Source organism: Clinocottus analis, unplaced genomic scaffold (genome assembly GCF_023055335.1).
Source record: "Clinocottus analis isolate CAN_PGR_092001 unplaced genomic scaffold, fCliAna1.0.p SCAF_15, whole genome shotgun sequence".
NCBI classification, from domain to species: Eukaryota; Metazoa; Chordata; class Actinopteri; order Perciformes; family Cottidae; genus Clinocottus; species Clinocottus analis.
In genome coordinates this window covers 15,280,671-15,297,079 of record NW_027175876.1, presented here as the reverse complement: position 1 = coordinate 15,297,079, position 16,409 = coordinate 15,280,671, and the positions used below count along the sequence as shown (strand labels likewise).

The following is a 16,409-nucleotide window of genomic DNA, read 5'->3' as shown; positions in this document are numbered from 1 at the left end:
TATATATATATATATATATATATATATATATATATATATATATGTGTTTTTAAACACGCTTTAACACAGACAATTCTTGAATACAGCAATAAAACAGCATTCTTTAAATCTGTGCAAAATGCTAGTTAGCTTTGGGTTGAATGCAAGCAGGGAGGAGAGGAAGGCTTACCGGACGCCTTCCCCGCTATTTCTCAATTTTAACGACTCCGTTCTTTGATTAAAAAAACGCCTAAGCGGTTCCAGTTGAGCCAGAGAAAGAGAAAAGAAATAAAATCTTCAACATCTAAGAGATGAAAATAACCGTTGTTCTCCAGTTTTAAGAGGCACGTGTTCTGGGGTTGGCCTGAGACGTCCGTTACGAGCTGCAGATGTTTGTATGTTTTTTTATGATTGTTGTTATTTTCAAATTGCGGCGTTTCCGTGATGAGCTTAGCGCTCGTTAGCGTGTGTGTTTGCTCTTGGCAAATGAGAGAAAACCCCTAAAGTAGTACTTTGAGCTAAATTAACCATAGTTTTAATCTGAGGTTTTTAGCAGCCCATTATGCAGCCTAATCACAGGAAACTATAGAGGTGATCACACACAAGGACTACGCAGACACACACAAGCACTACACACACCTGTGAATAAAAGAATTCCCTGGCAGTTATAGTAGGTAATCAAAAACCTTTGCATATACGCACACACACCCACAGACACAGACACACACACACACACACACACACACACACACACACACAAACACACACACACACACACACACACACACACGCACACACACCACTCAGATCAAAATCTTCATGCGGTTTCACAGGTTTTGAGAGGAGAAAATGTTTTCACCTCTTCTTCGCTGGATGGAGAAAGTCATAAAAACAGCACCTGTTCTCTCCCAACCTGCCGCCCCTTCTCTTGGTCTGTTTTAGGTGTAGTGAGGTAATCAGATTAAATGTTTTGTTGCTGTGTACATTTCCTTTTTAGCCCACTCTCATTCAAAGCATCTTAAAATGATCAGGCAGGGTTTTGGAACATTACTTGGGGACACATGCTAGGGTCAAACCTGTCCAGTTCCAGCAGCTTCCACCAGAAGGCCACCAACCACCCACATATACAAATCCTCCAGACCTGCTGGCCTGAGGCTATGAGGGGATGAAATAAGTAGGTTGCCTTGGCAGCAAAATAGGCTGAGAGCAAAAAGTTTTGTTGACCAAGTACAATTGGCCCGTTTTACAGTGTGTTCAATGCCAGCAAATAAATAGTGTATTCAGCCAATTGTGACTCTGCTTAATGCATAACAGAACAGCGTAATGTTTCTCACCCTTTTATAAGCAAACATGAAGGGAAGAAGCATAATATCAGCCCTGATATCGGCCAAAGAAATATGTATGTGTTTGAGGCCCTTCTGCAGAGCCGACTCTCGTAACGTTATCTATAGGAATATAAGAAATATAAGCACCGTTATTCTTTAATTAAGAGAGTAATTCCTGTTAGAGCCAGAGGCAATGTGTGTTTACCATGCCAAACTACTAATTAATATCAACAATACAATAGAACCCAAATATCCCATGGCTGCCTCTCCTTACCTTTCCTGAATAAAATCACCACTGGCTTCACATTCTGTCTTAATCACTACAGCCAATCTCTATAACCTGTGTTTTGTGGTCCCAGAAAATATCAAATCTGAAACAAGCACTCGACTGCATGATGAGTAAACAAATAAGCTTGTTAGTTGGATCACATGATAAGCCTCAAGCCATAAAACAGTTAATTATATTCAAATGTTCTCCTAAAAAAACAATATGTAGTCTATACTGTGTCTGCTATGAGGAGTTTGTATTATCAGTTGTGTATTTTGAAGGATGAATGCCAAGCAAATTGTGTAAACACATGAACATGTGGTAGATAAAAAAAACTATTACACATGCTGCATTTTGATTATAATTTCTCTTTTACTTTATGTCACCATTGTGACATAAAGTAAGTTGTGACATTCATTTTGCAAGCTGGATTTTGTAAATCAGGGTGCATGTGTGTGTGTGTGTATGTGTGTGTGTGCGTGTGTGTGTGAGTGAGAGAGAGAGCGAGAGAGAGAGAGAGAGAGAGAGAGAGAGAGAGAGAGAGAGAGAGAGAGAGAGAGAGAGAGAGAGAGAGAGAGAGAGAGAGAGAGAGCAAGAGAGAGAAGCATTTGCAGCCATAGGGCAGGAGTTCAACTTGAATAACATCCGAGGCGCACAGAGGCCTGAATAAACGGCGTCACAACCAGAACCGGCTCGTAAAAAAATTCAATAAATGTCAAAGATCCATCAATTCCTATCAAGCGCATCAGTAAATACCAGGTTTTCAATGGAAGGTTAACTTTATGAAAGAGAGCAGGGGTCACTTCACTTGGATGACGAGTGCCTGGGCCAGCATAAGCAGGATCTGCTCCAGGGGCCCGGCGGCCCTGTGCTTTGCAGTGTTGGCACAACAGCCGTAGACATGGAGTCCAAGTTATGACTTTCCCAGTGGAGCCATACAGGGGATCCAGCAGTTCATGGGATTCAGCCCCCAGGACTGGTTGCAAGGAAGAAAGAGGCATATGGCTGAAGCTGGGTGCTGCATTTTCTCTCTCTCTCTCTCTCTCTCTCTCTCTCTCTCTCTCTCTCTCTCTCTCTCTGTATATATATATATATATATATATATATATATATATATATATATATATATATATATATATATATATATATATATATATATATATATATATGCTCTGCTGCGTTTGGCTACACTCTCAACACATGGGCTGTAGCTCCTAACTGTCCCCTTCAGGAAAGATCAAATTGACTCGTTACAAAACTGTGGGGAGGTATCACTTCTGAATCCCTAAAAAGCGCCAGGACCACTGCACTGTTTAGGTCTCTCTCTCTCTCTCTCTCTCTCTCTCTCTCTCTCTCTCTCTCTCTCTCAAACACACGCGCGCGCGCACACACACACGCACACAAACACTTTTCCCAGCCGCTGCCACTTCCGCCATAAAAGCCCTGGCAGTGATCCACGTGCCCATTAGCACGCGCTAAATAACTGTTAACAATGTATTACCCAGACTCCCCTGTACGTGTTTCTCCCTCCCTTCAAAGCGCACAGGTAATTATGTCAAAAGGTTTTTAATAAACAGCCTGTTCAGCGCGCTGTGGGTTACGCCTCCTTCAGAGGGACTAAATGTATTTTTGAAATGACACTTGCAACATTGTCCGGGTTCTGATTGTCTAAAGGAAGTCCAAAGTCGGTAAAAGACGCCATGGTGCACGCGCACCTGCACGTGCTCGTTCCATTTTGGCTCTATTGATTGCTTGAATCATTTTAGCTTGAAAGAACTATAAAAATGTAGGCCCTTGTATATGAATACATATTCAAATGAATATTATTCAACTGCATGGTTATCTTTTAAAGGTGAATTCGTTATAAATGAATTAAATTCAATACTTGATTGTTAAATATAATATAACGATGGCGCGAGGCAGTAGATCAGAGCAACAGCACAAGCCCGTTAGCGCAGCAGCGCACGCGCGCAGGCTCGTGATGAGGAAGTTTACAGAGATGAACACTAAATCATCGTCTGGAGACAAATAAGTAGACGTATTGTATCCTGTATAGCCGATATCAACTTATTACTATTGCCACATAAAAACCTTACATTATTTCTGTATGTAGATAACACATACGATGTCATGTGGAGTCCCCTGAACAACAAGTGTTAAAAGCTCTATGAGTCAACGTTTGGAGCTTTATTCCTGGACGTAATCATTCCATAATCTATAATATATGGAAATATATACATAAAGTATAATATGATAATATGATAGACGAAGGCCTTTTACAAATCTCGCCAACGGCATATGCTTCTTCTCTAAGATGCAAAAACCATGCAGGACACCTGCTAAATAAGAATGAACATAAAAATAATAATTAGGTATAAAAACAATGAGATTTCATTACAAAATGTGTGTAACTAAGCTACAGATCGTTACAACAAAAATGTGTTTTGGTGAGGACCACATTCATATTATAATAAAGCTGTACCAAATGACAATAATGGATTAAAGAGTCGGCCTATGAGACCTTACGAAAAATCCATTCAAACTAAACTATATGAGGATCTATTAAATATGATTGAATTATTGAAGCTCAATAAATATAAATAATACACTGTGAGATATAATAATAATCATTATTGTTGTTTTTAAAATTTGTGTTATCTTTTATTTTCTTATTTTCTTTTCAAGATGGCAAAACATATCAGATATTAATTATTTGTTTCCCTTTTCACCAAGTTGTAATTTTGTACTCATGATAAAGTTTGAACATGATGAATGCCCTTTTGTTAACGGTGCTCATAAGGCCACTTTAATCAGCTTTTGTCATATTTCATCATATCTTAAAAATAATAAATACAAGACATTTAGCTGAAACATTATTGAAAATGTGTTAGCTTTTGGCTTTAGACGCTAATTATAAAACATAATACACTGAGAAGTAAATAAGAGGAAATTGAACATTCACCTTGTACCATTAAAAGTTATAATTTTTGATAATAATGTTGTTGTAGCATGTTCAAAAGCAAACATTTTAGTTGTTAAAGTGTAGGGGCTATTTAAGAAAAGTCCCAATGCTATGCTTTGTTTAATTGAAATATCAAACAGAGCGGAAACAATTTAATTCATTCAGAAATATAAGATTATTAAAACGCAAGGATTTAGATTTGAGAACCCGGGTGCAGAGACCTTTTATGACGTTTAATCATTTACATTGAATGTTACAACAAACGATGCGACGTGCTGTTTATTGAACCATCAGCGCGAGCGGCCTTGAGCTGAACAGAGATCTAACGGAAGAAACGTCACTGAAGTAAAGAGTGAATAGTGAGAGTGAAATCCTGATTCAACGGAGTCTCGTAATCAAATTAAAGTCCGTCAACATTTAAATAAGGCCTTAAATAAACTTGGCTATTTAACAAATTAGCAGATGTTGTTCCATCATTATGCTAAATACTGAATACTTATTTTACATATTTAGATTCTAAATCAGTTTAGTGACCTGCAAGCGCGCACAGCTCACTGCCGTAGTTTATTTATAGCAAGCTCTCCCCTCCACGCGCACCAACACGCATTCCCCGCGTGACCACAGCTCATTTACGCCGCCTTCAAAGAGTGAAGATGAGTTCCAAACATGCTCATCTCTCAACTCCCTGCGCTGGTTGTTTAGGCCTCTCTCATCCTGTAACGATAATCACATGGCCTACTTTACTGACTCAAGTGGACGTAGTTATATTTGTGTACTTACATTTTCAAATCAAAATATAAAACAGCATGCACTGTAAGCTATGATAGTCTCAATAATGGTCATCAATAGGTTCTGCTGAGCTAGTTTTATTTCAGTGCAGAACTTTTTATTTTTTCAGAGTGATGATGTGTTGTTTCAGTTGACTGCAATCTGTTTGAATTTGAAGTCAAAGATATGTTACCAATATTTAAATACACAGCTTTTAGCAAGCCATATAATGTGTTTTGCGTGTTTATTAAATACAGCGGATTATACTGTTTCCATGAAGCAGAGCTTTTGTTGCGTGGCTGTTTCTGCTATTTGAAACAGTTGCTCAATGACTTTTCAAAGACCTACTTCAGAATTCAGATTTTTTTAACGTCTTTTGAAGGCCACACAAAGGAAAAACAATAAAGAATATTTTGACATATTATATGGGAAACATACATGTATATTATAATGGTTAGAAAATGCACAGACATGTTTAGAGACTTGTGAAACAGTGGCACGCTTTATGCTCATCTCCAGATTGGGGACCACAAGGGGCCCCCGTCAGAAGGTATCCGACATGCAGAGCATGTTGGGCCGTTGTGTGAAAATGCGCGCAATGTCCAGCGAGACGCTCCCAGTCCCCTCTCCCTTTCTCCGTCCCCGCTCCCCGTCCTCAGCTCCCGGTCCCCGCTTCTCGTCTCCAGCTCCCTGCTCCCCGTCCCCGCTCCCCGTCCCCAGCTCCCCGTCCCCATCTCCCCGCTCCCCGTCCCCTGAAGACATGATTCATTCACCAGCTCTACTTTGACCACATAAGGCGGCACAAGCGGCCCCCACAGCGGGCGGGACCAGGAACCTAGTTGCAGGGGGCTGTGATTGTTCGTGATTGGTTGCTCCGTGTTGTGATTGACAGGTCCCCTTTTCAGTCTCTCCTCTAAACTCCGGTTGTTGACACTTTCCAAAAGTCTGCACGGCTCTCAAGGATAACGGAGACATTAATACACGCGCCTGTGTCTCGGCTGCCCGTCTCCTGACGGACAACACGGAGCACCACGAGCTGGACCGTCCTAGTGGAATCCTTGTTGAGCTTGCCGTCTTTCTTTTGAACTTTTCTTGCTTCCTCGTACTCGTGACACCGTCTCCCTCTCCCCGCTCCTCTCCCCGAGACCGATAGAAATGGCAGAGAAGCGGCGGACTCCGTGCGCACTGAGCGTCAAGGCACACGCCTTTTCGGTAGAGGCTCTAATCGGAGCAGAAAAGAGACGCCGCACGGCCGGAGAGGAGGCCGAATGCCCCGGCTACGAGGACCAAGCTGATGCCGCTGATGTAACCGGGAGCCCGGGGCCGCGAGCCGGCAGAACGGGCTCTAGCGACCGGGGCAGCGAGGCGGAGTGTACAAGTGACGGGTCCCGTAAGTAAATAACCATCAAAAAGCCCTTCATAATATTGATAATAATGAGTTACTAACATAAATAATAAATGACCAATGCCATAAAATAGGCCGTTAAAATGGCCTCATCAGTCTACCAAATTAGTAGTTTATCACACAAGAATACAGGCTAAAATACACTAAAATATGCCCATGTTGCACTTTCTGAATGTTGTTATAGTTTTCTAAGCTTTGTGTTCACTGGTCAACAGCTACATATGTAATAACGCGTGTTTGATACCCTATACTTTTAAAGGAAATGACTTATGCTCGCTGACATTTTTGTATTGCAGCATTTGTTTTCCATCAGCTCTATTCTGCTTATTGTTGAGGAAAATGCAGTAATACATCGCAAAAGATTAAGTTTATGAACCGAATGATAGATTTTGGTCAGAGCCTCCAAGTATAAATGTGTTATGATATTGTGTTATGATATTGTTTCCCCGGTCTAGTAAATGCAAAATGTGAGTGGTGCGAGCGTGACTAATGAGGCGCTTTATGACTAGTGTTGCAATCATAAACACGCTAATTAGCAGCGTTTATAGAAGGGAAACTGTCACGGAAATGGTGCTAAGAGGTCTGCAGAAAACGTAAAACCTGTCAAATTAGGTTTGAATCTGCTGCACATTTAAATGCATTCTACGGAGGATTTGTATTGTTGTAGTTCGGCCCGTTGGGCCCATGTCTGATGTCCATGTCTACTGCCGAGGTCTGTGTTGAACACGAAACCAATAATAACACATAAACACTTAAACATAAAACATATTTAAACTCAAGTACTCCACGATGAAATCGTCACTAATCCTACTGGGACTTCAATTTGAGTTCAGTTGTAAGTTTATAATTCATTTACAATTTATCTTCTCATAATATAATATATGTTGTCTACATTCAGTGATGCCTGTGGGGTGACTTTATAGTTTAAATACACATACACATAGAATTATGAGTGCATTATGTCAGTGTATTGCAGCATGAGTTTAATGAACGTAATCCCATAAGCATTTTTATTTACCTGCAATAAATAACTTCTAGTGAAGTGAAACTCTTTCGCGGGCTGCTGAATTGCTTGTTGTTATTTTTTACATGATTAGTCTATTTGTAATATAATGATATCATAATGTAGTCATATTATTTAGTCATATTCGGGCTATATGCAAATGCGAAACGTGAATTTTGCCTTTGGTCTTCAATATGTTTATAGAACTGTGTAATCGGGAGTACAGTATGTTTGTCTGCTTTTAAAATGTGTAGTATTCGGCATTAAACCATTTCTATCTCGGCCTGCTACTGCTGGCTGAATGGGTTAATATTTAAAACGGGCTGTCTCGCCTCTTGTGCAGCAGAGAGCGAGGACGCGCTGCTGGAGAGCCCGCATCCTGCAGCTCTGTGCCCGGCGCCGGGGGCCGGCAGCGGAGAGGATGCTCGTGTGGACCTGCAGGGATCAGACCTGTGGAAGCGGTTCCACGAGATAGGCACGGAAATGATCATTACCAAGGCGGGACGGTACGAGCAGGGGGACACGACGAGATTAGCAATTACACATACATTGGGGAAAAAGAACATATGTCAAATATATGTATAGAATATTTATGATAACATATTAATCATTCAGATAAGAGTCAGGATAATGGATAGTTATATTATTATTATTATTATTATTATTATTATTATTATTATTATTATTATTATCATTATTAAGCAATACTGTGTTGTAAATCTAATTTTGAAGCTGATCTGAAATCTCCAGTGTAGATGATTTATTTGGTTTTCCTGTCAGGCGGATGTTCCCTGCTATGCGTGTGAAGGTTACAGGCCTGGATCCACATCAGCAGTATTACATTGCCATGGATATAATCCCTGTGGACAACAAGCGATATAGGTAAAACACACAAATACTTGTACACGCACACACACACACACACACACACACACACACACACACACACACACTCACATTTTGGACAAGAAATGCAATTTCGAATGAATATTTGTCAAAAGTCAAAATTAAATTTAAAAAAATTGTAAGTGTATATACAAAGCTATTATTAAACAAGGCAAGTGCTTGTATATACAACCGGAATGTTACAGTCATTGTCGTTAGCATGTATTCTTTATATAGACTGTTCTAGGACAACCTACGTTTTAAATTGTGCAAGGCAAGTTCCGTCTCCACAAATGGCACTTGGCACCGGACTGTTGTCACGGCGGTTTTGCCGTCCCTTTTGGAAATGGCCTTTTGGATGCCTAACCTCTCCACCCTGCAAGGTCAAACCAACAAATGGCACTGTAATGCAGAATAAAATAGTATGTTACGGCAGCGGCATCAATACCGGCTCGTCTTTGCACGCTACACTGTAAACATTTCAAGAACTGTTTCTACGTAAACACATTTTAGTGGCGTGGTGGAGTGATGAGTGACATCCTATAGCACATGTAATTTTAACAGTCCAACAAGATTTTGGAGATAGAGCGGGTTAGTGAACTGTGTGCTCACATGCACGCAGCAGAGCTGCAGGCGACACCGCTGCACGGAGGGAGAGGCTGCAGCTATTTATTTCAAAAAACGTTAACAGCAGGTGATAAACACTCGTGCAACTAGATGAGGAACTAATTCAGTTTTTTCTAGCTAAAGGCTGGTTCACTCTCAGCCTCCTAATAGGCATTCACATTGTTTCACATTGACACATTTAATTGCATTAACAGAATATAGCTTTAGGCCTGCTTTCACATGTAAACGGTCATTTAACTTGGCAGGCTCTTTGTCTAACATATTTAGGATATAAAATGGCGCACACAAGAAAAATATGCTTGATCAGATTAAAATTATATATATATATATATATATATATATATATATATATATATATATATATATATATGTATGTATGTATATATATATATATATATATATATATATATATATATATATATATATATATATATATATATATATATATGTATATATATATACATATATATATGTATATATAATTTTTCGTTTGAATATAATACCTTTAACATCAAGTCTGCAGACTGTTGGAAGTAGTCCAATCCGATAACCATTCTGAGTTGAATGAAAATTACAACTTTGATAGAATTCTGTTACATTCCCATGACATTCAATCCTCAACTTTTCAAGAGGTTCTCTCTGTGATTATTCTTTCTGGCATGCCTTTGGTTGTGCATATGAAACGGGACATAGCAGGATTAAACAATGCAAACTGTGTGTGAATTGTGAAGGTACGTGTATCACAGCTCCAAGTGGATGGTTGCGGGGAATGCAGACTCTCCTGTGCCACCCAGAGTGTACATTCACCCAGACTCCCCGGCCTCCGGAGAGACGTGGATGCGTCAGGTGGTCAGCTTTGACAAACTCAAACTGACAAACAACGAACTGGACGACCAGGGACATGTAAGAGCTGTGCTACTATTATATGTGTATGATAGTCATGAGTATCTATGCATGCCTCATTGTGGCCTCTTTAAATACATTGCAATTCATCTTCGTTATTATATGATTACATAATCTTTTTTTTTTTTATTTAAACATTTTCTTGTGCTCATTGTACAACTCTTTGAGTATCCAGTCAAAGTGTAAATTATATCATTTCAAGTCTGATATTAGAAGAATGTACTTGACAGTAAAACATAGAAAAAATGATACAATCGAAGATATAAAGTGGCCCAAATAAAATGTGCAGTCGTTTGGTATAGCCTTTCAGTCAACCATACTAAGCACACACGCTCACACAATGCATGTCTGTGTCCCAGTGTGCATGTGCATGACCCAACAATCATGTTTTATAACCGTCAATATCACACCAGTCTGTAATTTAAGCCTGAATATGTAATTTTGTTGTTCCAATTAAGATAATTTTGCACTCAATGCACAAGTACCAGCCGCGGGTCCATGTGATCCGCAAGGAGTGTGGAGAGGAGTTATCCCCAGTGAGAGCCATCCCTGCTGGGGAGGGCACCCGTACCTTTGCCTTCCCTGAGACTGTGTTCACCACTGTCACAGCATATCAGAACCAACAAGTATGGCATTTTAAATGCAAATTATTCTATGGGTGTGTGTGTGTTTTGCAAAACAGAGATAAAGAGAAAAGTCCTACAGTTTTTCCTGGTGTTTTACTGGTTCAACTATGGTAGCACTTATTGGACCGATTGTATAAAAAAACAATCTCGCCTACTTAATCTTTTGGGTACTTTTTAACATTGCTTGAGCGTTTCATACTTTCAAAATTCAATCCAGCAATTTCCAATGCTAGTGTCTTCAAGGTAGAAATGAAACGTTTTTGTTACTGGATCTGTGAACACAGTGTGAGCGTTGAAGAAGACTGTTAGCTAAGGTTGGCTAACCAAACTCCAATGATGGCTAAAGTCAGAACAAGGTGGCGATGCTTATAAAAGTCACCTTGGATGCGGGTCACAGATCTGGGCCTTCAACACCCCCCACAGCTCCATGGCAGCCCCGCAGATTAACTAACATGCACACACACATATACATAACATCACATAAATGTACAAGGAAACATAAATGTCTAGAATATAAATTATAGACATTGACATATATTAGACACATACAAACAGCCCAGTTGGCACCAAACTATTTGCATTTATGCATTTATTAATAGATGTGAGTAATACATTACACATTATATGTTATAATCAATTTATTTTGGTTATACATAATTGGAGTCTTATTTTTACACTTTTCAGATTACAAGGCTGAAAATTGACAGAAACCCTTTTGCCAAAGGCTTCAGAGACTCTGGCAGAAACCGGTGAGTTCAATTCAACCACAGAGATTTTCACATTATCTACTGCATTATGGGTAATGTGGGATGCATGACTGCATTATATTCTGGCTAGATTGTGGTTTTTGTGAAAGCTATTTCAGTCAGATTTTATGGGGAGGAACGCTTTTTATTTATTTATTTTCTTCTGATGGAAAATGTGCAACAGCCCCCAATTAAATCTGACCTAAATGGCAGAAAAGAAATTTGCTAAACTCAACAGACGTGGCAGATATTTCTTAGATTTCCCCATATTAAATGATGCATTTTCGTTTTCTAACTTTAAAGGGACATTAATTCCAACAACTGCATAGTTCCAGGCGCATGCTTTGAGAGGGAAAAATCTAACCTCAGCTGCAAATCTAAATGGAGCGTCAGATTCCAGTCAGCCTCGCGAACGTAAACATCAACAGCAAAATAATAAAAATCAAGGGTGTCCTGAAGAAAATCTGTATAAACACATTTCTAAAGATATATAAACACAACATTATAACAACACAGCAGTAAAACACCAACAGTCTGCAAACAGCAACTCCCCTGAGGCCTAACAGAAATCATTAGAGAGAGGGAGAGAGAAATGGGGAGAGCAAGAAATAGAGGAGAAGGAACGTGTGAGACCTAAAATTTGAGAGGGATGAAAATAGAGAAAAACAAACTGGATAACCTTGACAGCTGACCCGAATAAAAGCTAAACTCAGGAAGGCCAAAAAATAACCTCCCCTTAAATATTACAGGAAGAGTCAAGCAGTTTGCAAAGTAAACTCCTGCTCTGATAGGCTGCTTTGGAACAACCGCTCAGGGCAGCTTGTCTAAATTATCACCGTGGCTACAACCCCGCGGGGGGGCAGACTTTTATCCTCACGCTAACAAGGGGTAACAGAGCATTTGCATTACCCCGCCACAGCAAACCCTCTGCCCCACCTAGGAGGGAGACGCAGATTGGGGGGAAGGGGAGTCCCACCTCATAAATCCTTGCTGCGGCTTCCTGCTCCTTCGTCCTGATTCGCCCATAAAAGCCGTGTGAAAGCAATTACCTCCGTGCACCCGGCTTGCAGCAGCCAATCGCAACGTGCCGTTTATGCCCCTCATTACCTGCGGTCTCCATGGAGATGGCAAAAGAGGCCCCACGGGCGACTAAGATAGCCACCAGGTGGTTGCCGTAATATGAGGCATGCTGGCAGAGAGCGGCTGCAGCTGCATCAGTGACTAATGCAAGGTAGAGAATCAGATTCAGGGCCAGATCCTCCCCTTCCACAATGGTCAGCAAAGCCCTTGTTTGTAAACGGTTCTAAGGATTATCCGTTAGGGCTGCCCTTTATCACCGGTAATGTTCGTGATAGGATATCTAAGCGCACTCGGGTGGCGGAAAACGTCTGGTTTGGGGGTCTCGAGATTGCCTCTCTGCTGTGTGCGGATGTTGTGGTCCTGTTTGCCTCCTCGGACCATGACCTCCAGCATTCAATGGGGCAGGGATGAAAGTCAGCACCTCCACATCTGAGGCTATGGTGCTCTGTCAGAAACTGGTGGATTGCTTCTTCCAGGTGAGGACAGAGTGCCTACCCCAAGTGAAGGAGTTCAAGTATCTTGGGGTCTTGTTCACAAGTGAGTGTAGGATTGAGTGGGCAGTAAAGTAGGCACTGCACCAGACCGCCTTGGTGAACGTTGACCGGTCTACGTTTTGACCTCAAAACTCTGAGTTGTACTCCTCATAGGGTAAGGAGCTCGGACATCATCTACCCAAATGCTAGGAGACTCCAAAGAAGACCCAGTACAAGCTGGAGGAATTTTATCTCCCAGCTGCCCTCGGAATGGCTTGGTATCCCATTGAATGAATTAAAAAATGTTGCGGGGAGAGAGAAGCCTTGGTCAGCCTACTTGGCCTGCTGCCACCACGACCCAATCCTAGATAAGCGGAAGGAAATGGATGGATAAATTGAATTGACGATGCATTACCCTGTTGTGAAGGGGGAATCCCTAGGACAACTGAGGATGCAAAATTCATGAATCATTGCTCTCCAAACCCTATAGGAACAAACACGTTAAGTTTATGATTACATGCTCCAGTGTGGGGCCTCTCACATTTTCAACATCTCTTAGGATTTGAAAAATCTTTTAGTGTGGGTCAGACATAAAGAAAGACAAGGATGTTCAGTAATGTTGATATATGTGTGTGTTAACATGTGCAGTTTATGTGTGTCTTACAGGATGGGTCTGGAGGCTTTGGTTGAGTCTTATGCATTCTGGCGTCCATCCCTGCGAACACTCACATTTGAAGACATCCCTGGCATTACCAAGCAAGGTAAAGATAACTAACAAGAGTTTTCTGAGTATTAAGAATGAATCAAGTCATCCAGCCTAAACAGCACGGTCTTTGTCTCCCTATCCCCCACCCCAACCTCTAACCAAAGACGTTTTGCTAAAACGTTCCTTATGTGCTCCTGACAGTAACACGTTTAAATTATTTGTACTCTACATATAATCCAACATCCCTGATCATGCTGATTATGGTACCTTAACTCAGGGTATTTGACAATACCAAGTACTGGTCCAATACCTGTAAGTACTGGTCCAACACCTGTGCACATGTCCTTTCAACATTTTAGAATTGTAAACCTTACTGAGCCAAACTCATTGGATCCATTTGATGACCTTCTATCCCTAGTTGAATTTGAACCAACATACAATTTGAATAGATTTAGGTTTCACTTTTCAATCTTTCTGTTTCTGTTTTTACAGGGATCCCAGGAGCTCATGGTGCAATCGGAACATCTTCTCACCTGCTCTCCACATCCCCATGCTCCTCATCTTTCCAGGTTTGCCCTCTCAGCCCGCCTGACTACACCTGCAGTCGACCCACGCACCATCTCCATCGCTATAGCAACCCCCCGGAGCCATTCCCCCCTCCGAGAGTTCCATCAGCTTACGAAGGTGAAGGATTCTGTGGTCTGCCACTCCCTGCTTCTCAACTTGGCTATTTATCCAACCACACCCCGCAGGGTTACGCTGGGCTTCGTCTTCACACACCGCCTTACAGCCTGTACAGTTACACATTCCCTCCTTCACCACGCCTCGCAGCCAGCCCTGATAAAATGGCCGCCGCTGCCAATCATCAGAGTGCTTTCCTTGGCTCGTCTCCCAGTGGGACTCTAACGGACAGTCTGGGTGTACTCAGTGGTGGACAGCAGGGCTTCTTGTTTAACTCAAGGACTTTAGGACTGGCAGGTAGCCAGCCGGGGGTTGGTGTCTCACAAGTCACTGCCCACATGGGCTGAATTTGATTCCAGACATCTAGGGTTGTCAAGAAAAATCCAATGACATCCTGGAATGGGTGTACATTGTTTTTTGTTCGGAAAGTTCTACGAATTAATCATCCATGTGCTAAACAAGCATCAGGCTTAATTGTGGACAAGCAAAGAGGAGAGACAGATCATGCAATTGCCTCTGTGGACAAAAATAGTTTACTCCTTTAACAAAGGGAATATTTTTTACCAAGTTCTTATCTCTCAAGTATGTTCTCTTGGACGTACATGTGAATGTGCAGCCTGCAGTGGCCACTAAAAGGAGAGACTTCCTGCATTTTTGAATAAGGAGTTGAAACAATGTAACACAGTGACTGAACTGGAACTGAATATGGATTCGGAAGAAACTGGGCTGGCCCAGGCACCCCAAGCAAGCACTTCAACACCTCGAAGGACGCCCTGAAGCAGTGATCTATTGTACACAAAATATGTTGTTGCCTCCTTGATTTTGCCTACTTTGGCAACGTGACTGAACACTACCTTTGAAGTTATTTTATACTATACATTGTGTTATCATTACATGCCTGGTGATGTTCTCAATCCAGTCATTGACATAACAAACGTGTGAGCCATCTAGTAAATTGCACTAGGCGCTTTTAACCACTCAGGCTTGAAAAGTATTACACACACCACCAGGACATGGTGACAACATGGCCGTCAGAGACCATGGGAAACATCCCAGTGACAGTTATGGACCGACAAGGTTAAAGCTGTGGGAACATGATGGATGACGGACTAATCTTCATATTACACGTCTGGCTCGACAAACGTTTTATTGATGCGGCTGTTTGGATTTCAGGCTGAAGTGCATCTCCCCTTGTGACATAGATGTAACTGCACATGGGGACTCTGTATATAGCAAAGGAAAGGCAGGCGGTAGGAGACTTGTGTACATACAGGGCTACATGACCCTTCGCACTTAAAAGCCCAAAAGCACCTGCTTCTGCTCTTTAGACTGGGTCAGGTATGCAACAGCCAACCCTGAACTTGACCTAAAAGCTTTTCTTTGCAAACACGCGCGATATCAGCACGCCCTTTGCCTGAGGACATTAACACGCTCTGTGACCTTTTTGAGCCAAATAAAGTATATCTATTCATGTTGAAAGTGAATATGTCATCAATATCTTACTAATTTAAGCCATTTCATATTTTTTTATTCATCAAGGTGAGTGTGAGTGTTTTTTCCACATATATTTTTTTTATAAATAAAGTAATTACAATGCTTAAATTAAAATACATAGATTAAAAATGAACAAACAATGGAGGACAGTATGGTTACGTGTTCAGAGGCATGTAAGTGCTCATAGTATTGAGAAAGCGTATATGTCTGTGTGTGATAAAGCAGTGAAAGACTGGGCTTGTACTGGCTTTGTATTCCAGATAAATTAAAAATACCACTGGAGACAGGGAGAAAGTGTGTGAAAGAAACAACGCTCAGACACACACACACACACACACACACACACACACACACACACACACACACACACTGCTCTCAGGCACGCACACATTCTGCACACATCATTCGTGTCTTCATTGTGTAATGGCCATGCAAACTAATACCTAGAACTCTGCTGAATTGACTAGTCACCAGAGGC

General features: G+C 41.2%; 1 protein-coding gene across 1 annotated transcript; it reads left to right on the top strand.

Annotated features, from left to right (window-relative positions):
• The first annotated feature begins 6,274 nt into the window (after positions 1-6,274).
• Positions 6,275-15,903, top strand: tbx18 (T-box transcription factor 18). The gene is made up of 8 exons (XM_068577213.1): positions 6,275-6,692; positions 8,054-8,216; positions 8,491-8,592; positions 9,954-10,125; positions 10,584-10,751; positions 11,436-11,500; positions 13,717-13,811; positions 14,249-15,903. Exons 1-8 carry the CDS (start codon positions 6,458-6,460, stop codon positions 14,782-14,784), a joined length of 1,536 nt encoding a protein of 511 aa, XP_068433314.1. The 5' UTR covers positions 6,275-6,457; the 3' UTR covers positions 14,785-15,903.
• Positions 15,904-16,409: the final 506 nt, after the last annotated feature.